Below are 22,747 nucleotides of genomic sequence, written 5' to 3'. Positions count from 1 at the left end.
TCGCTGTCAATAATCTAAATAAAAGACAACACTATAACCAATCAGGAGACCCAATGTCAGTACTAACTAATACTGTTACGGGCTGAATTTACCAAATAACTTTAATATTCAAGACTTAATCACTCTTGATGAAATGGTCAAAGCAGATAGTAGTGGTGGTAGTGGTTGTTCTTCTGCTTCAAGTTCTTCCTCCGGAGTGCTTGTACCCACTCCACTCTCCGTTTTATGGTCAGCAGACACGTCTTCTCGTCCGCATTTTAACCGCTGAACACTGTTATCTACGGAGGCCCTAATATCACCTTACAGGATTTTAAGGTCTCTTTAGAAAATAAAATTGATCAGCTGTGTTATCCCCCAGCATTTGACCACCCTTTTATTCCTCTCCTCAACCATTTTCATCCTTTTCATCCCTCTCCTTGAGCCCTTTTCATCTGTCTCCTCGACCCTAATGATCCCACCGAGCACGGGCCTCACCCTATCCTTCATGTATCCTCTGGCTATTCTAAATAAAACTCCTTTTATACCATACAATGGTGTGGTGTTGTTAGTGAAATGGTGGCTGTGTGCATCTGAAATTGTTAGAGACGCATATGAAATGAATGCGTAGGCAGGGTTAAAAATTAGCACCATCTACCAGCCAAATGCTGGTAAAATATGCATGTGGCTGGTAGATTTGCTTCACTCGCCAGCCAAAAAAAAAAAGGTAATCTATCGAGTGGCTGGTAAAATTTGAATATTCACTAACTCATTTAATTTTGAATCTTGAATGTAGACTATAGTAAATTATCTTGTGTGCAAGATAAAAAAAAAACACTTCAGGGGCTCCATAGATTACAGCGTTCAGCGATTAAAATGCAGAATCTTTGTGCGGTGGTGGGGTCCTCGAACATGAAAGTCATTTTACAAGATACCGACTATAGTGGGCCACTAAGGCGAGAAGACACATCTGCTGACCATAAAATGGAGAGCAGACTGGGTACAAGCACTCCGGAGGAAGAACTTGAAGCTGAAGAACAACCACCACTAAGCTACCACTAATATAGGACATTTCTGTGTCTGGTCCAGCCTTTTCATCAAGGGTGAGTGAGTTTCGAATATCAAAGTTAAACTGGTAAACTCAAACATTAGCAGTATTAGTTAGTACTGACATTAGGCCTGCTGACTGGCTTTTGACAGGGGCTCTGTAGTTATCTTTACAGTACGTTCTTTACCGCAACTTTTCGCAACTCCATTGAATCCAACCAAACATCCCGCGACACTGAACACCAGAAATCATTAATGTCACAATAATTCAGCAGACTGCAGGAAACATTTGGAATTATTTCTTTGTTTTAATAATACAACAGCATTTAACATTTAGATATTAAATAACACAATACTTTCTGTCAACACATGGCGAAGCAAACAAAATAAATCACATTTATAAATACAAAACGGGATCTCAATGGAGAGAGAGTGGGACTACATTAACATGTCTTGAGTTGGTGCACCTGGGTAGCTCACCTGGTAGAGCGTGCCACATACAGAGGCTCAGTCCGCGCAGCAACAGCCGCAGGTTTGGTTCCGACCTGCGGCCCTTTCTGCATGTCATTTCCCTTCTCTCTCCCCTTTCTTGTCTAAGCTGTAAAATTTTGGCCTAAAATGCCACCAAAAAAAATTCTTTGAAAAGAAAAAAAAAACCTGTTGTGAGTTTGGTGTTAGCTAATACTGGTTTTAATAGAATATAAAAGGTTCTGTCCCACAAACACCATCTGTGGTCATTTTCAAATTCTCCTGCTAAATAGAGCAGCACTGTAGTGTAAATCTAAACACTAACTTTCAATATCGATGACATGAAAACAGACTTTATAACATTCAGGGCCCTATTTTAACGATCTAAGCCCACAGTGTGAAGCGCCTGGCGCAGGTGCGTTTAGGGCGTGTCCAAATCCACTTTTGCTAGTTTGACGGCAGAAAAAAGGGTCAGTGCGCCGGGCGCATGGTTGTAAAGGGTTGTACTTAGTGTCTTCATTAATTCATAGGTGTGTTTTGGGCGTAACATGCAATAAACCAATCAGGTTTTGCACCGCAATTTTTATTTTTTATCTTTTGCATGTTTGTGTGCTGCTGCGCGTCCCTGTGTGTGTAACAAGCATAGTGTGAGCGTGCTGTGCATAAGCCAAGGCACATTTTACTAATTCACTGTTAAAATAACAATGAAATGCTGCATTATTGACTTTAGACCAGGTTTTTGTTGGTCAATGGCACGATCACTTCCCGCTGCCTCAAGATAGCAATACTCCCAGAATGCACCTGAACACACCTCCCTGTAAGACCAGCACGCCCATGGGCGCAAAGATGGGTGCAGGTGCATTTGCTATTTACGGGAAAGTGACAACTGCGTCGGTCTTAAACTAGCAAAGACACTTGCGTCGGGCTTTGCGCTGCGCCGGGTGCAAGATAGGGCCCTAAGTGTCAAACGTGCCTTAGTTTTCAAATCGCTATAGAGTGCCATTACTTTTGTCCCCCACAGTGATGTCGGCCACCCCATGAACCTGTGTGAGCTGCTTGCAGTCCAATGAAGCCAGTAATTTCCTCGGCCCGGGCAGGGTGGGGACAAAGTGCTCAATCAGAGACACGGAGGCACGACTGCCAATATCTCTGAGGACAAAAAATGATAGTGGCAATCACAAAAGAGAAAGATAGACAAGGCAGTTTAGACAAAAAACCTGAGCACAAACTAAACAATGTTTTCCATCCTCACCCGTAATTAATCTTTCGAGCAGTTAGGAGGCCCAGTCCTTCCACGTGGAATACCACGGCTTTCAGCACCTGTGGCAGTGGGTTAGTGAATGAAATCTCTACGGCCATCTTCTCCCCTACCACGGGCTTCCCGATCGGCTGTGCGAGAGAACAACAAAACCAGATCAGAATTCACATATTAATCTTCTTACCAGTAATATTTCCATATCTTATGAATTGTTTGACTTACCTTTATGATTAGGTCTGGGGTCCTGAGCCGGAAACTGAACTGAGTGGCCAGGACCTGCTGTGTTTCTTTGACCCTGCCTGACAGCGTCAGCATCAGGGCGGCCTGGTCTATCAGTTGGTCCTTGTAGTCTTTGTACTCCAGGTTCCACTCCAAATACTTTACTGTAGACAGAACATGTAGGCAAAGTGTGTTAAAAGTGTATTTCCATCTTTCTCACCTACCTCATTGCTTTTTTTTAAGCTTTATAATATTGTATCAAGTAAAATTATGAAAGCAATAGTTTGGATATATTTGCTTTCTTGCTGCGAGTTAGATGAGAATACCGATACCTCTCTTATATCTGTCTGGTAAATGTAAAGCTACCATCAGCAGCAAGTTAGCTTAGCTTAGCACAAAGACTGCAAACAGGGGGAAACAGCTAGCCTGGTTCTGTCCAAAGGTAACCAAATCAGCCAACCTGCGCCTCTAAGGCTCACAAATAAAAACGTGTTTCTTGTCCACCAAGGAAACACAATCGCAGGTGCACTTCTTTTCAATTTTTTTTTATTGTGAGAAAACCCCTCTGTTGACACCTGTAAGTAGGGTTGGGCATCAAGAACCGATTCCTACTTGGAATCGTTTCAAAAATTACGATTCCAGTGGAATCGTTTCTTTATTGGAATTGAAATCTGATCATGGGTTCCAAATTTAACATGCACAAGTTTTGGTTTCCGTAGCGGCCAGGCACATGTTGTGTTGCAGCCATGGAGCACAGTAAGCGGCGCTCTAGTGTGGCTTTATTTTACGTTGAAAAAGCCCGGTAAAACTGCAACCCAACACTGAATCAAAATAAGGGAGCTGACACACCAGCCCGATAATCGGGCGTCGGGCCGTCTGGCAAGGTCGGTGACTCGAGTCTGTTCGGTGTGTCCCGTGCCGTCGGCCGTCCGAGGAGCCGTCGGCCTTCATTTGGGCCGACCCGACATGTTCAGTCGGGAGACAGGGCAGTCAGGACTCACCCGGAAATGGGGAGCGGATGAGCCGCTCAAAATCTGACGAAAATCTTTTAAACTGACCTTTGTCAATTTGAAATGAAGACAGATTCAGAAACTGCATGGCCTATTTCTCGCTTAAAATGTTTTCAGAAACACGTTTCGGTGAACAATTTTAGTACAATATGAGATCGTATTCTGAACAAGCCGCCATGACAGTCTGGCTGTGAATTTCCGGAGAAAAAAAACCCACATGACGCGTTCGTCCTATCAGCTGCCGGTTTTAATTTTTTTCGGGGACAATATAGAGTAGCGCCCATTGGTAGCGTCGCGTTCTTGACTAGCGAACCAGTGCACGAGAAAACCGGAAGTGACGATAGTAAACATACCAGATAAAGAGTGGTCGCGGACGATGGCACTACACTCATTCACTATCATCGCATCGTTTTGAATTATTATTGTCATATTGGATTTTGAATCATCATGACTTGGACCGAAGCACTCGAGGAGGAGCTGATCTGCATGATCGAGGAGAGGCCGCCGCTGTACAACATATCTGAAAAGAACTATTCCAATCGAGTAGTGAAGACAGACTGCTGGCGTCAGATCACGGAAAAATTAAATTTATCCGGTAAGATTTTCTCTCCTATCTAATTGTGTGTACATCCCACCTTCGTACAATGTGTAGCTAGGACAAAGGACAGAATGCATGAAAGACAGGAAAGAGACGGCAGGGTCCAAACAGTGCCTTTCTTTTATTAATCGAAAATAGCATGTGATGTGTGTGGACATTTCCCTGGCTCGTTTTTTTGCCGTCGAATTCACTAGCAGAAATTGTGTATACGTGATCTTGATAAATGCACTTTACCTGAGTGTTTTGTGTTATTGTGTAGGTTGTTATGCTGTCACTAAATATAACTCTACTCTGTAAACTTTTCAGAGAAAGAGACGAAGAAGAAGTAGGAGTCCCTGCGAACACAGTTTATCCGCTATCAAAAGCTCTCTCCTTCAGGAAGCTGTGGGACAGACAAGACTCCCAGACAGAAGTGGATACTGAGGAGGTTACAGTTTCTGGAGCCACATACGAAAAGGAAAGAAAGTGTATCTAACCTCACTCACACGGTAAGAACTGTGTCCTCCTGCCTGTTGTGTTTGTGTGTGTGTGTGTGTGTGTGTGTGTCTCTAAATGTTCCTCTTATTTGTGAAATAAGCATGTGACCCGTTTCAACTCCACCCCTCAAAGAATCGGAATCGAGATTTGATAAGAACCGGAATCGAAAGGAAGAATCGCAATTGGAATCAGAATTGTTAAAATCCCAACGATGCCCAACCCTACCTGTAAGAACTCTGGGTGCCAAACCCTCCCTGAGTAACAAGCTCCACTCACCCTCATTGGGCAGCACGTCCACATCTGTCCTGTCCTTTCTGACTGTGGACTTGTTGACACCGGTGTAGTACATGACTGCCACCTGGCTGTGCAGGGTGAGCCTGCGTTGCTCCGAGCTACTGTTTCGCAACACGATAGTCAGCTCTGCATCTCTTCCCATTTCAGGCCCGACACCATCCATGGTCACTTCTATAGTAACATCCTTTGCTGTGGGAGAGGAATATGCCTGTGCTTTGGAGCCATAGCTACAAGCTGTTTCCACAGCAATGCGTTCCTCCTCTGAACCTGAGAATGATTCGAAATGTCGAGTTAATTCAATAAACAATACAGCATACGTTGATCAAAGATTTATGACAGTGGTTTTGCATCCCATACTCTGAGTTCTTGTAATCTCCTTTAAATGAACATTTTAGTGTGTGCATTTTGTTTGGCGATACCTTCAGGGTATTTGTAAAGGTGTGTGATATCATTGCGTTCATCAGTGCCAACAGCCTTTGTGCTGATGAAGTGGCCCACGGACTGTTTCTCACTGAAGATTTGACTGAAGGTCCCATCTATGTTTCTCTGCCAGTAGATCTTATCACTGTTTACCTGAAAGTGCGCAGAAAGATGGAACAAGAGAGAGAGGGAGTCAGACAATAAAGCCCTGATAAGATGGGAAGTGTCATGCATCGTTTGATGTATGCCAAATGGCTCATAATTAATACACAGAGCACACATAATGTGTCAACACAAAACACCTGAAAGATCAGTTGCTCACTCCTGTAGGTCAAGTATGTGAGGAAAAACTGTATTTTAGAGGGTTTTCCTCCTGCATAAATTCTGACCATTCTTTGCAAGCCCTACAACTGTGCTCTTAAGGTAAACTATATATTCCACAAACCTCGGCGAACACAAACGGAGCGTCATGTTTGAGGTAGACCTGACCATTGCGCACAGCAGCGAGAGAAGCAGGGCCACAGCGGTAGGTGCCCTGGCTGGTCTCCTGAGGCGTGGCATCGACAGCTTGCCAGCCACCATATCCTGGGGGCAAGTCTGGACGAGCCATCCAGCAGTCGTTCCACACATGGAAGTTCCTTCAGGGAAAGACTCGAAAGTCAGGCTTCATAAACTAGAGAGTGAAAACATGCCACGATGAGGCTGCATCACAAGGATGGTGACAGGACATACCAGATAGAGTCGGCATTGAGGTAATCTATAGGCTCCAGGTTCTCGTCCAGGTATACATCTGTTGTCAAGGAGACATCTGTGTCGTGAGCTGAGCTGAAGTTGGTCACAGTTCGACTGGGAATGCCTAAACACCGTAAAACTGAAAAGAACACGGAGTGATAAGGCACCAGTTGTCAATATCTCTGTGACATTTACACATATACTGTACAAGCACGTTATGTAAACACGTGAAAAAATTAGCTAACCTGTAGTGACTACGCAAGCAAAGACCCAGCACTGGCCATACTTAACAGGGCTCCCGCTGTTTTTATGGTACTGTTTCAAGATTTCCACACTCCCACTCCAAGCTGTTGGACTAGTTCCAGCTGAATAGTCTCCTGACCAGTTTCCCTCCAAGACACCACCGTCATCAGGTGAATTGATCTGGATAAAAGAAGAACGTGTTGTTGTTTTTTTATACTTCTGAGTTTGAAGCTATAAACTGTAAACTGTAGTATACATTAAAAAAAAAACATCCCTGCCTGAACAAGACAATGCTTTCTTCTCTGACAGGAACATGAACAAAGTAACAGTTTAAATAAACTTGACTTCATTTAGTTAGTGATACATACAGTATTTCACTCTTGACTACATTCAATAAAGCAGATGAAACAATGATTATTATTTATTTTTTATGACATGCAGGTGCTTTGAGCTTGTTTTTCGCGTTCTTTAAATACATGCAGACATGTCCCGGGACCTCCCTAGATAGTTAGAGATCTTAACCCCCCCAATGTTGAACCCAAAGTTACGCCCTTGGGGTGGATACACATATCATTTTTGTTTAACTTTTATTAACATTGCGAGATAGGGCATTTGTGCTTCATTCGGTGATGTCAGAACAATCAGGAAAATTAGGCCCCGGCTCGGAAAATTTACGTGAAGGGCCCCTCAAGGCGGAATGTTAGCTAGGGCATGCCTTGGCAAAGGTCTGCGCTCTCTGAGTGCCCTTCTAGTTTCACATGTATTTGGTCACAAAGTATTGGACAAATTTAAAAGTTTGACCTGATGATGTTTGATGCTGAAACATCAGAGGATCACCAATGTTATTACAATTCATCCTGAGGGGAACATGAATGTGCGTGCCACATAAATGGTACAAATCGCAACAATATGTTGGATAGTTGTTGAGAAAAAAACATGTCAACTTCATGGTAAAACGAGAAAAAGTCGGGATCACCATCAATAGGATTCATCCTCTGGGAACAATGTAGACTGGGTAAAGCCAGCCCGATCTGCCGGCAATTTGATTTCACCCTGCAGCTCAGGTTGGAAACCTGTACATTTTTCTATCCTGCTTCCGTTAGAAATCTGCGGGGACCAATCACAAACTGGCTTATCCACCTGGCGCGCTATTGGCGGGTTTAACACAATGACGATAGAGAAGCTTTTTGTTTACATTCAACATGGCGGCCACCGAAGCGCAGCAACCCGTTGATGCCACTGTCGCTCCTGTTTTAAAAGATTTCAAAGGCAAGTTTTCTCTGAAAACTGAACAGAAACTTGTCCTGGAACAATTCCTACAAAAGAAGGATGTGTTTGCCTTACTACTGACCTCTGCAAAGTATGTCACCCGGATAGTTGGTCTGATTGGTTGAAGGACTATCCAATTGCGTAGAGTCATTTGAACTATGCCCGTTGATCACGCCTCTTGTGCAGTAGAAAATACAGAGCAGACTCCCCAGATCCCCAGAGCAGACTAATGTTCAATCTTAAAAGATTGAGCTTGGTCTGGTGATAGCCAGACTAGGAACAATGCATATCTGTACAAAATGTAATGGCAACTGGGCCAGAAGTTGTTGACAATGACATTATGGCAGCAGAGCATCGCAAAGACTTTCTGTCTAAACGTACCATTTTGCACTAGTGCTCAAAAAGGAGAAAAATCCATCAGCTTAGACCCTAGGATGCTACAGGTATCCTGCTGAGCCACTGCTGGGATGTGTGGAAAGTGTTATCATGGCCACAGGTGATTTGACATGGTACTAAGCAGGATGGTCCCTGTATACTAACACATTATGAAGAGAATTATTAAGGTAGGTAGATCAGGTGAAGAAATAGTAAGTGCAGTCTCACCATGGCTGAGATGACTCGCACCACATTAACCGGTTCTCCCCAACCAGACGGGGGAGTTCCACTCTTTTCCAGGACAAAGACACAAGCAGCAAGAATCCCATCATCAAACTGAAACCAAAACAGAGAAAACACAGGGAGGGTGGCGAGAGCCAGTCAGTTTTTTTTTTTTTACTGCTCAGTCTATTCACCAAACACTGAAAGATCACACAAACCACCCACCTGTCCATAGTTCCATGTCCGCTCTCCAATTTGATTCTCTGTACCGTAGTAGGCTCGTCCGATATCATTCAGGACATATTCCTGCCTTTCGACCTCAGAATCCATGAACACTGCGTCATCTGACAGTGAACAAGTAAGAAAAAAATGTTAAATCCTGGAAAATAACAACTTTTCATTTTGAATATTGAACTTTTATGTGAATTTTTGTCAATTACAAAAGCTGCAGTAGTCGTATGTCTTTTTTAAGACGTTCTAAAATTGTTGGTTTTAGAAATGTTAGTGAACACTGTTGTGGCCATGTCAAGACGAAAAGCTTGTAAGACTGACAAGGGACTATACAAGAGAAAGTTGAAATTGTCCTATAAACTATTTCAGAGGGTATGGTATAAAAATGGGAATATCACTTTTTGTTCCTTTGTGGGGTTTTTTTTTTTTTAAAGAAATAGTTAGACATTTTTAAACATACGCTTGACATGAGAAGAATAATACCACTGCCTGTCTGTTAAATAAAAGGCTACAGCCAGCAGCCACTTAGCTTAGCTTAAAGGTCCAATGTGTGGGAATTTCTCCCATCTAGCGTTGAGATCATATATCGCAATCAACTCTCTCGCACCACGCAGTTCAAAGTACGTATTACAGCTACGGTAGCCTTCACACTTCAAAAAGCCGGTCTCTTGCTCTTTTCAATATCATTTTTCTTTTTCTGGGCGAAGAAGAAGACTCCTGTTCCTGAAATTTGGATTTTGAATACGTGTGGTCCTCCATGTTTCCTTCTTCAAACTTGCCGGAGCCGGGAAGCTACGATACCCATTAGCAGCATTAGCAGCACCTGTGAGTTTATCATGTGACAGCGAAAATGCGAAAGGCGGAGCAGTATGTCCTGTATGTCCCTTACCAGCTAACGTATTTCAAGATGGAGCATGAATATGGAGCGTATACCCCAGTTCATGCGAATGCAAATGTAACATTTCAAGCCAAAAGGAATACTTGGAATTGATGGTGGTGGTAAATATTCATGAAAAAGGACAATTTTGTGAATGGGCAACACAGATTTTGATAATGAACAACTAAACATGTTACACACTGGACCTTTAAAGACTGAAAACAGGGAAACAGCTAGCCTTACTAAAACATATTATATATCTTTACTACAGGGCTATTTGACTGTATTGTAAGGTGTTTCTGTTATTTTGACCACCCTTTGTAGTATATGAACTAGATATATTGTTGCTGTTAGGCAGAAACCTTGTATCTTCATATTTAATAAGTTATATTTTCTTTCATAAATCAATGCTATCAGTTACCCTTTATGTCTGTTTGTGGGTTTTACAAATATTTAAACAGTGACAAGATGATTTCATCTGACTTCGACTGAGGTAAATCGCTCAAAACAATGTTTTCCACTTAGCCTTTTTTCATTTTCTGAAAAAACAACACTTTTGGACATATAAGGTTTTCACCTGACAGCAACAATATCCACCTTATATGTGTCTTAGATGCTTTTTTGTTATCCTGTGTCTACCTTCACACCAGGGGTTGAACAACAGGTAGATGTCATTGGCTGGGTCATGGTTGGAAACAGCCTGGCCGTTTGCGCAATGTGTTTCCACTGTGAGTTGATATCGGCCAATGGCCGCCGTGGGGGGAGAATTCACTGAGAGCATTATCCTTTTGTCATCCTGTCTCACAACAGCAGCCTCCCAACGACCGTCCTCCAACTCCTCCACCAAAGGGATGGTTACAAGGGTTCCCTTTGACACTGATGGCAGTGGCCCTGAGAAAGTGAGAGGAGACATGTGAAGGAGTATAGCATGTGGAAACTATTGCTCTTACCATGCCCTCATTTGGCCTCCGCCAATCTAAGCCACACCTGCATTCCTACTTTGTGGAGTTTGAATAAACAGAAACCAAATAGAAACTATCCAGACACACACACACACACACACGCACGCACGCACGCACGCACGCACGCACGCACGCACGCACGCACGCACGCACGCACACACACACACACACACACACACACACACACACACACACACACACACATACACATACACATACACATACACACACACACACACACACACACACACACACACACACACACTGCAGTAGTAGAGAGAATACTACAGACCAATGTGGTACAAGTATGTATATATATATATATATGTATATATATATATATATATATATATATATATATATATATATATATATATATATATATATTTATTTATTTATTTACTGTATTTAACCTTTATTTACAGTATCCAGGTAAGTCGATTGAGAACAAATTCTCATTTGCAACGACGACCTGTCACATTCACACAATTCCACATTCATACCTGGAAGCTGCCCGGTACAACCCCAGTCTGATCTGATCACTGAGCAGTATATATATACATTACTTTATATATAAAGTATATATACATTATATATCTCAATCATCAGTAATGAGTTGGCAGAATTGGACAAGCAATTCCAAGGGCCTGCATGCATACAGTGCAGTACTGTCAATACAGTAAATAGTCTTACAGTTTTTTACTTTTTTACTTTGGCACTAATTTCAGAACCTTGACATCATTTTTCAAAACTCTAGACATAAAACTCACAACCAATGATCAAAATACAAATTTTTTCAAAACTCTAACACTTGTTTCATTTGCTTGGATACAATACACATAAACCAAAGATCACCTGCTCAATATGACACAACTTAACATCAAAGTACTACTATTTCAAAAAGCAATTCACACATTACATTTCAGATGATTGTCTATTCATTCCATTACAATGATCTAACTATCAATCGATACAACTGCTCAAAATGATAAGTAACCGTTGCATTACTCTTAATGACTAGTTGTATGGAAACAGACAAACAAGACTCCATGTTTAGATCATGAAAGTTTCAAGATAACGAGATTCATTGTCACCAGTTAGTGTGGAGCATGAACCAGTTAGACTACTTTATCTATGGATGTAATATTTCATCATCATTCTTTACTGTAATGTATTACTGTTTATCAGACACTGTTTCTATGGTCCCATGTACTACCTTTCAGACTATTTACAGTATTGACAGTACTGCACTGTATGCATGCAGGCCCTTGGAATTGCTAGTCCAATTCTGCCAACACGTTACTGATGATTGAGATATTTACTTTATATATATATATATATATGGCATGGCATGGCATGGCGAACAATGTGGTACGAGTATATATAAGTATATGTATATGTATATATACATATACTGTATATATACATATACTTATATATACTCGTACCACATTGTTCGCCATGCCCGAAGGTTTTTTCCAAGATGTTTCTCTAATTGCAATGTAGATGAGAACCTGTGGCCAAATCCACAAGACAAAGTTGATGAATATGTAGAAGTACAGTAATCACTTCTTTGTTTTGCTTTTTACAGTACAAGCAAGTTGAGGAACACTGCATTTGATGTTTTACAGTACTGTATTTTCTTTTCTATTTTGTAGCTAATTATTTTGCTTTGATTCAAATAAACCTATGTTGTGATTGTACTGTATTGTTTTTCATCAATACATTTCAGGTTTGTCTGTAGTATTCGCTCTACTACTGCAGTACTTTTACAGGGATGTATTTACATCTAGTACCATAATGAAACATATATCACCTATTTTGTACTACAATATTTAATGATTGTACGAACGATGACCCAGTGAAACTATGGGTAGCTTGTGTGTGGGTGATCTAACGTAACGCTTCAATGGTATTTCACAATAAATTTGTTTTTTGAACCAATGATTGCGCAAGTGCAAGATTTATTTAAAGATATGAATGCACAATGCAATGTTTTGAACATTGGACAGCCTGTGTTACAAGTGATGATCGTTTTGAGTTTTGTGTCTAGAGTTTTGAAAAATGACGTCAAGGTTCTGAAATTAGTAGCAAAGTGATTGTAAAAAACTGTAATAATGTAAATAGTCTCAAAGGTGGTACATGGGACCATAGAAACAGTGTCTGATAAACAGTAATACATTACAGTAAAGAATGATGATGAAATATTACATCCATAGATAAAGTAGTCTAACTGGTTCATGCTCCACACTAATTGGTGACAATGAATCTCGTTATCTTGAAACTTTCATGATCTAAACATGGAGTCTTGTTTGTCTGTTTCCATACAACTAGTCATTAAGAGTAATGCAACGGTTACTTATCATTTTGAGCAGTTGTATCAATTGATAGTTAGATCATTGTAATGAAATTAATAGACAATCATCTGAAATGTAATGTGTGAATTGCTTTTTGAAATAGTAGTACTTTGATGTTAAGTTGTGTCATATTGAACAGGTGATCTTTGTTAAATGAACACATGATCTTTGGTTTATGTGTATTGTATCCAAGCAATTGAAACGAGTTTTGAAAAATGTGCATTTTGATCATTGGTTGTGAGTTTTGTGTCTAGAGTTTTGAAATTAGTGCCAAAGTGATTGTAAAAAACTGTAATAAAGAAACTCACAATTTCCAACATTATATCCAGCTACAAGAGCTTTCCCCCTAAACTGAGTGTATAAAACTACAGCCCTCTCTGGTTTTTGTGGTTGTTGCTGTGTGTACAAATGTCTTAACAGAACCGAGTCACCATGCTGCAATTTCATCATGAGATGTTTATTTGGGCAGACTTACTACTGATTGTGTGAGGCAATAAGAACCTGGAGCTGCCTCCAAAGAAATGAATAAAACAACTGCTGTGAGAAACGTGCGAGCCACTGCATTACACTGGCCAAGAAATTGAAGCCTACTTTTGTCGGTGACTTCCTGTCCTTATGTTACATCAGAATCAGGCTAAAATTCTACATTTGCACAAGCAATATTAAAATAATTTCCATTCCGCATTTCCATGAAATTTTCTAAGCATATTAACATCAAATGAGGATGAAGCCTAAGCCGCATTCAGACCTGCATTGGAGAATTTCATGATTTGAATGGAGCCAGTCTGTCGACACCACAGGGGTGCCAACGCAGGGGGCTCCAGCAAAACAACGCACATAATGTGGCAGCCCCCTGTATTGATGGGGCCCATAAACCCCCCGTAAAATGTCAACTTTTCACCCAACATATCTCATTATCTAAGAAGCAATACAGTCTACTCCCAAGCGGGATGCATCCTTTTCTTTCTACTGACTCCAGGGCCTTTACCCCCCTGAGGAACAACTTTACGTTTTCAGCCCTGCAACAGGTAAGACTCTGAGAAAAGCAATTGTCAGTGTTCAATCTGCCCCACATTATCATTCTGTCAGGTGTTATGAAAAGTGCAGCCGCTCTGAGCCGATAGGGAGGCTTCAGACTTTGAAACGCAGCTCAAAGCACACAGTCAAAGCTTTTAACTGTCATTGACTTTCACTTGAATTTTGAATAACTACACTTGTGTTGTCATGCTGTGGGGGTTTGTGTCTCAGAATACAGTGTTTGGACTGAGTACAGAGTTCTGTGAGCTCGGTTACAAACGGTTTGAAGTGAGATATCAGCAGAGAAATGGCCCTTTTCATTTAAAAATGAAAAGCCACCATTTCCAGAGTGGTGGCAGGGTGTTCAAAAGACTAAAAACTGTCATAATGTGCAGCTTCTATTGTCCTGCTTGTTGCTGGTATGGGAGATGGCTTTTTAAAACTATTGGGTTATTCATGATCAGTGTTGTACTTTTTTGTCATAACATCACATTGTGGACTTAATAGGTTAAAACCCTACTTGAAACATAGAATATCATTTGGAAACAAATTCTGCCATTATTTTGGTTACTTTATTTGCAAAATAGCAACCATTCATAAGCCATAAATGTTTCTCTAGTGTCATGCACTGAATAGGGTCGTAAGGGTAAAAAAAAAAAATTCTGATATATATACGCAGTCCTTCTGTAAAAGAAACATTGTAATTATTCTCTTCTCGTTATCACACACAGCTATAATTGTAGGATCCTCTCCGCCTTACAGTATAGGAGAGGGAGCAGAGACAGTTGGTGGTGGAAGCAGCGCTGCTGAATTGTCAGCAGACTGGATTTTTAGTTAACCCTTGTGTTGTCTTCCATTCGACCATGCATGTGGGTCCTCCCCGGTCAAAACTGAAAATCAACACTTTTCTGACATTTTTGTCTCTTTTTTTCGACACTTTCATGTTTTGGCACTTTTTTTGATGTTTAACGCTTCTTTTCACTACCATGTATAAACACCACTAACAAACTTATTTCCACTAGTTTTACACTTATTTTTGGAATTCATGGTCAATAAACCTCATTTATAGGAAATTACCTAATTCTTGATTTTAAAAAAGCAGAAATTATGAATTATTTAGACTAATATTATAATATATGAAGGAAGGACAATCACAGACTTGTATATGTCAACGTTCAGTGAGGATACTGTTTCGAAACACCCAAAATTCAATGAAAAAAGAGATCCTATCTTTTGTTGTACTTGCAAAGCCCGTTGTATGGAATCATCTATGTTATTTTTGGGTAATTCAAATTAGGTAGTTAAAGAATAACCCATATTTCTGATATAGATATTTTGAAAACAGGTCAAATTTGACCCGAAGACAACACAATGGGTTAAAACAAGACTAAGGACTCGGCATACATAAAGCTCTATCCCTGGAGCATAGCAACCAGAACTGTTACCATAGCAATAGTAACTGTCATGAAAATCTCTCTCTCTCTCTCTCTCTCTCTCTCTCTCTCTCTCTCTCTCTCTCAATAAGTCTTTCTATCTCATGCATGAATGCAACACAATCTAAATAGCTCCACACACACAAGCAGCTGAATTAACAGTTTAAAACAAAACTTCTGGTACATCTTTTTTTCCCTCTCACAGCCCTCGGCCCTTCACCTTCCTCTCCTTCCCGTGACTGCCCCGATAGAGGGAGGACTTCATTATCATGTATGTGCAGCTCTGCACAGCGTTTCACCGAGAATCCAGGTTCACACTTGGCCTCAGAGGCGAGACATGTGGGTCATTACTTTTGCATTTACTTGCATTGATGTTGCGTATGGAATCCTAGTTGTTTTGAAAGTCTTTATTTTTATAATGTTATTCTGGTGTCTATTTAGAACCATAACACATGGCAACACTTTGTGGGTTGTATAGAGGAAAGCACTACACTGCTTCTGCCAAGGATTCGGACTAACCTGTTTTAAGTTGTAGGTGAAGTTTGTCAGTGCTGGGGTTAAAGGGTCGAGACAGGGTAATCCACATCTGGAAAGTTTGTCCTCTGCGAATAACAAAGTCATCCCTTTGGTAGAGGTTTGTGTGGTGCTCTGTGCGGTTCCCCCCTGATTTGCTTTTCATCAGGTCTATTGATCGCACTTTAAGGAGGAGTTCTGTGAAAACAAAAACAAATATATGAGGGTGAAGTCTTTCTCGTGGCCGGCAGTGACTTTGGTTGATAAATAACACAATTGTGAGTTCTCTGAGCTGCCAGTTACCATCAAGCTCGCTGTCACCAGTCTCAGGCTTCTCGCCATTTTTCCCGTCCTCTTTATCATCAGTCCCCGTGACCAAAGTGTTCGTAATGTCATCCTCATTTGGCTTGGGACAGCAGCACGGGCAAACCTTACGCAGCCACCTCCGACATGCATTTTCTTTCACAGAATTGCTTTCCTCTGGCACTTCCTTCTCTTCCTCTGTGTCTTCCCCAAATCCGAGAGTCACAGCTGGAAACCGACCCACACCAGATCCTCTGATTGATCGCGTTGTGACAGGCATCCTGAGAAAAAAAAGGTAAAACGCAATGACACGGTAAGTGGTGCTTTGCATTGGACACAACACAATAGTCCTTACCAAATCATATGCAGGTACATTGTCCATTTTTAACACTCACAAGATTACCTCCTTTGCAGTCGTCATTCCAAAAAAACAACCATTTATCGTACTCATTGGCAAAAGATAAGGAGCTTGTTGCTCCACGGAATGCCCCCGATAAACAATGAAAGATGCTTCATCCATTTTTGTGTAAAGTTTTTTTGTTTACTGGCTGTTTGATTACAAACAGGTGACACTGGATTATTCATTATTAATAAATTATTATCAATTATGTGTTTATATGTTGAAAATGTCTTTATTAGGAGTAACCCCTTGAGATGCAGCATCTCGTTTTCGAGGGGGTCCTTAACAATAAATAAATATACAGTACATTCATAATTAGACACAACAGTTAACAAAATGAAAACAGACCAAAAAAAAAAAGAACATCATGATCAGTTAGTCATAATCAAGTTGGAGGCAGAGCAATAATGAAACTGGATATTAATAATAATATTAGAAGAGGTGTTATCATGGTGTTGTAGAAGATTATGGACAGGTACAGTTGGTACTGTAATAGGAAAAAAGGGCATTTTTAAAGGCGTGGAGAGATAGACTGGATTGCATGTTTACAGGTAGATTATTCCAATCTGAGTATATTATATATGTTGGGAATCACAGATATATAGAGACATAGAAAAGCTACGTTTTTATAACTGAAGGGAAGTATAAATATATATATATATATATATATATATATATATATATATATATATATATATATATATATATATATATATATATATATATATGTCACATTAATATCCCTTCTTTCTTCTGTTCATTTAGAGCTTTAAGGTATTGATACAGTCAAATACATATAACTGAAATTACTGTACTGATATTTTGATGATGTAACTGATTACAAAGAGAATGTAATCATGTCATGAAAAAGCTTTTTCTTGCAGTAAAAATATCACATGAATACTAATTTGATTCACTAATATTGCTGCTAAACAGAGAATAAATCATACGACTATCATTTTTCATTTCATTATCTTCATTATTCTATGGAGGTCAGCATGTGCTCTGATTCATAACTGTGCTATAATAATAATAATAAACAATAATTTATACTTTATAAATCCTGCATGAATAGTTTTCACTCAGTTGTTATTATACACATTACACACAGGCCTGAATTACACACACATGCTCAGTACCTATACATGCATTAAGGGAGAGATGTCAGAGTGGGGGGGCTGCAGCTGTCAATGGACAGGCTGCCCCGAGCAGTTGGGGGTTCGGTGCCTTGCTCAAGAGCACCTTGGCAGTACCCAGGAGGTGAACTGGCACCTCTCCAGCTACCAGTCCACCACCATTCTTTGGTCCGTATGGGGACCTGAATCAGTGACCTCTGGTTCCCAACCCAACTCCCTACAGACTGAGCAGCTGCCACCCCCCCTTTGGAACCAATTTCACTATTTTTTATATAAAGATCAAAACACAATGCTTTAGAGTCACAATTATATGAGAGCCAAGGAATTGAAGAAAAATGCATGAACTTAAATCCATCCAATTTCATGCTAATTTTCTCCCTCTTCTCATTTCGCCTATCATTTGCTCCCCTCACTCTAATTTGACTGGCATCTTTCTGGCAATTCCAGCTTCCAAGAAATGCTACAATACGGCTGAAAGCACACACTTTACATTCCTTGGCAACAGTGACATTTATGTGGTAACCAAACAGGCTCAGATAAGGCCATGCAAGGCAGACAATCAGTTTACTCCTTATTCACATTCCAATGAAGTGGAGACAGCGAGTACAATGAATGAATGAACAGACACTAGTAGGTGAGAAAACGCTTCCTCCTACCAGTTTAGGATTGTGAGTCATACATTTACTGCTAAGTGACAGAGGAGGCTAATCAGCTTAAGAAAACAATTTGCATAAAAAATACATAACCTGATAAACATGCTAACTAATACTGTATGTGTATTAGGCGATAGCTTTAGGTAGATTCTTCTCTCACAGAATAGGGAACAGTAACGCACTTCACATTTTAATAGCTTAGCAGCTAAAATGTTCAGTCAATAAAATACAGTATATTTATTCCCAAATTGCATTCAATGATGTATTGTAGTGACATAGAGATGGAAGACTAAGAGGCCATGCTAGCTTTGTGAGGCTGTGCTAACCACTAGCCTCAGCAGAGGTTTAGCAGGCATTTACTATGTTCACCATCTTAGTTTAGCGCATTAGCGTGCTAACATTTGTTAATCAGCACTAAGCACGAAATAAAGCTGAGGCTGATGGGAATTTCATTACTTTTGCAGGTAATTGGTGATAAACTGAAACATTGGTCATTTAAATTTGGACCTGATGAGAGCGATAGAGATCACAAAAGTGACAACAATTCACTTTGAGGGGGACATGAATATGTGTACATGTGATTCAATAAATTGTGGCGCTAGAAAAAAAAGTCAATGGATCACCAAAGTCAGCAGCATTCATCCTCTGGGAACCATGAATGTCTGTACACAGTTTCATTGCAATCCATTAAGTATCTGGACCAAAGTGGCAGGCCAACTGTCTAACGTTCCATCCCATGCTGCTAGCATGTATGTTTAACCAGATCTAGCTCTGTTTTAGCCTCGTCACTAATGTATTTTCAACTCCACAATGATTGTAACTTGGAAGCCTCAGTAGGTTGTGAAAGTTTACTGCAGGGTGGGCCCTCACAAGGGACTTATAAGTCAAAATGAAATCCACCACAGCACCTGCATCAGGAAAAAGATTGCTTGGAATTGTGCTCCATATGGTTGAGATTACAGTCTGCTAACATGGCATCTTAGATCCAAAAAGGGGGCACACCCACCCACATACACAACAAAACACTTACTTACTACTGCATCCAATAATATGTTAGACATAATGTTTTCACTGCACTATAAACTAACACAGTGAGATAAGGGGGTACAGTAACCCTCAACAAGCTGCACAGCAGTGACAGCAGCGACATATTAGATGCCCGACAGCTGAACCTGCTATGATATGAGATTCTCATCGCTTCATCATCCGCTGTGTTGGAGAAGAGGTCACTGAACAAACTGTTATATATCATGGATAACCCCGACCACCCTCTCCACCCCCCCACAGTGGTCCAACAGAGGAGCACCTTCTCTAAGAGGCTCCGAGAGCTTCGATGTCGCACAGACCGCTAAAAGAAATCATTCCTACCACAGGCAATTAAACTTTTTAACACTTCATCACTGGGTGTGAGATAAGACTCATATACATCACAACTGCACTAAGTGTACCTTGCACAGTAGGTTTATCTACAGCTTTATCAATACTAGTTAAACAGTTGTACATTTTTATTTCCCAACTTGTATATATTTTAAATTATTTGTTCTTATATTTTATCCTATTATTATTTCATCTATCTATCTATCTATCTATCTATCTATCTATCTATCTATCTATCTATCTATCTACATTCTCACTACTCAGTGCAACTTCCTCTGGCTCCCTCTGGACCAGGGCACATGTCTGGGTGCCCAACATGCTGTATGAGCCCATGTATGTGTATGTGCTGAATCATGCATACTTTTCAATAGAAAAGCTTGTCAAATGTCAAATAAAGTGGGTTAAAGTTCCCATGACTCCCATGATATTAGCAGCAAATATAGAATACTATTCATCCAAGTTTGGATATTTTCCTCCGAGAGGGTGGTGATCCAGTAAGCATCCCTCGGCTACACTCATGACCAGTTGCCTTGGGTCAAACTCATTTTGAACTACAACGTGGGACCTTAACTGATGACTTCAGAATTAAAGCATTCACAGGGTTCAATTCAACACACAAACACTTACTTTGTATTTGTGTTTATCCCTGAGCCAAGTCCTGTAAATGTTTGACCCTTTTACATCGTCTGACAATATTGCTGTATTATTCTGGCTTGCTACACTCAATGAGATATTAATGTGGCAGCTGTCGGCCAAATCTATGTTGCTGGGAGCCACATATGATATTTTACATTTTGTGAGGAAAGGATCCCTTCCAGTCAAATAGTGGCATGCAAAACACATTTTCCTATAAATCAGGTGAAGTACTTTGCCATGAAATCCGAGTGGCACTCTGCTCAGGAGACAAGTTTGAACGTGAGTAAACATGTTAACAACATAAAGTCATAAATCAAAGGCCTAACTATCAGGCTGTATATAGACAGAGCTACATGTGAAACTGGTTCAAACTCACTCAGTTGAACAGCAGACAAAATGAGACGATGCAGACTGGAGGAAGAACTCTTCTGTTCGCTGTGTCTTTGTGTTTCGCGACTTTGTTCAGACCTCCTTTTAAAACTTGGGAGCCAAGACAGTGCCACGCCTTCCAGCTGCACAGACAGCAGTCAGGTCACATATTTCTCCGAAAGCAACAACTGAAATCATTTTGGCAGGGAGCCAAGTAAACATTTTGAATGTTACATTTAACCATATTAAGCAAAAAAAGTGTGATATCTCTTTGATTATAGTAACTATTTATTAAATGCCTTTATGTTTACACTATTAAACTTGTAAGATGTAAAACATGTAAGGTTGTGTTAGAAAAGTAATTATGGCTTGTTAACCATTAACTATTATTATAATTAGTATTATTATTGTCTCAGCCCTGTCCTGAATTAATTCATTTATTGACTCATTCATTACCTGTATATCAGACGATCCTCAGAAAGAACAGCTTTCAAAGTAACTCTCACAAGGAATCTGGAGTAAGTCAAGATCACTTATTGTTGAAAAATACAATCAGGTACATATACAGTAGAAGGAAAGGGTGTTACATTAAGTCTTACAGTACCATAGAAGAATTAAATTAGAGGTGTAAGCTACTAACAAAATTATGACTCCACTCTATTCAAATGTCCCAGGGAGTGATGGCATTCAGCCAGCTTGCACAATACCAGGACTGAAGCAGCTAAATGGAATTCAGCCATCACTGATTTGTTTTCTTCTTTAGGGAGTGGGTTCCCATTTACTTTTGCGTCAAGTCTATATAATATGACATGACTTAGTTGACTGAGTTATCCACACTGACTGGTTTTCACTGAGTTTCTCAACTGTGTGATTGGCCAACTCTTAACAAAAGCAGCCTGATTTTATTGCATCATTCAGAGGGAAACTGAGCAAGTGTCAAGTCGAGTATCACACAAATATTTGTCTGATGCCATTGGAAACGGAAACAACAAAGGCAGGAATGTCATTACAGAGACCTTACCAATAAAATCTTGGCATGAATATTTGACTGTAAAAGCACAGATCGGTTTTTAGCTAGTCTCGCTTTGCCAGACCTTCCTCCACAGAGCTGCAGAGGAGGGTCTGGCTAGTCCACACAGCATTCCAGGATGGGAGAAAAACCTGATCTGGTTTATTGGCATTTCTTTAAACCAATCACAATAATCTTGGGCGGGGCTGCCGCTGCAAAATAGCCTTGGGCAACACATTCTCACTCCCATCGCATAAAATATGGACGCTTGGTCAGGTGCCTTTGGCGTTGTTATTGACGCTAAAAGTCTCCTTTAGCGCCATATCTAAACGCACTTTATCTAAACGCGCTTGGTTGGGATTATTGGCGTCACTTTTGATGCAGTTAGGTTAAGGAAAAGCTTGTGGGTGGGCTTATGTTTCCATGACACGCGGGACAAGAACAGGACAGTTGGATTTAGGAAAAGAAGAACAGGACAGTTGGGTTTAATAAAAGAAGAACGGGACAGTTGGATTTAGGAAAAGAATAACAGGACAGTTGGGTTTAATAAAAGAAGAACGGGACAGTTGGATTTAGGAAAAGAATAACAGGACAGTTGGGTTTAATAAAAGAAGAACGGGACAGTTGGGTTTAGGTAAAGAAGAACGGGACAGTTGGGTTTAGGTAAAGAAGAACGGGACAGTTGGGTTTAGGTAAAGAAGAACGGGACAGTTGGGTTTAGTAAAAGAAGAACGGGACAGGTGGGTTTAGGTAAAAAAAGAACGGGACAGTTGGGTTTAGCTAAAGAAGAACGGGACAGTTGGGTTTAATAAAAGAAGAACGGGACAGGTGGGTTTAGGTAAAAAAAGAACGGGACAGTTGGGTTT

The 22,747-nt window shown here is 40.4% G+C and overlaps 1 protein-coding gene across 2 annotated transcripts; it reads right to left on the bottom strand.

Annotated features, from left to right (window-relative positions):
* Positions 1-1,437: 1,437 nt before the first annotated feature.
* On the bottom strand, positions 1,438-21,445 carry LOC116058889 (protein-glutamine gamma-glutamyltransferase K-like). Of its 2 annotated transcripts, XM_031311837.2 has the most exons (16): positions 21,329-21,445; positions 20,880-21,015; positions 16,302-16,582; positions 16,005-16,196; positions 10,356-10,607; positions 8,834-8,952; positions 8,615-8,722; positions 6,745-6,922; positions 6,500-6,638; positions 6,213-6,405; positions 5,767-5,920; positions 5,330-5,614; positions 2,972-3,132; positions 2,744-2,880; positions 2,453-2,640; positions 1,438-1,858 (listed from the first exon to the last, which is right to left on the bottom strand). In XM_031311837.2, the coding sequence occupies exons 3-15, from the start codon at positions 16,579-16,581 to the stop codon at positions 2,481-2,483; spliced, it is 2,358 nt and encodes a 785-aa protein (XP_031167697.1). In that variant the 5' UTR covers position 16,582; positions 20,880-21,015; positions 21,329-21,445; the 3' UTR covers positions 1,438-1,858; positions 2,453-2,480. The 2 variants fall into 2 exon arrangements, with proteins under 2 accessions (XP_031167697.1, XP_035863421.1); XM_036007528.1 differs by lacking the exon at positions 1,438-1,858 and having other exon boundaries at positions 2,388-2,640.
* Positions 21,446-22,747: the final 1,302 nt, after the last annotated feature.

This window comes from Sander lucioperca, chromosome 11 (genome assembly GCF_008315115.2).
Source record: "Sander lucioperca isolate FBNREF2018 chromosome 11, SLUC_FBN_1.2, whole genome shotgun sequence".
Classification (NCBI taxonomy): domain Eukaryota; kingdom Metazoa; phylum Chordata; class Actinopteri; order Perciformes; family Percidae; genus Sander; species Sander lucioperca.
This window is presented reverse-complemented; position numbering and strand designations above follow the sequence as displayed.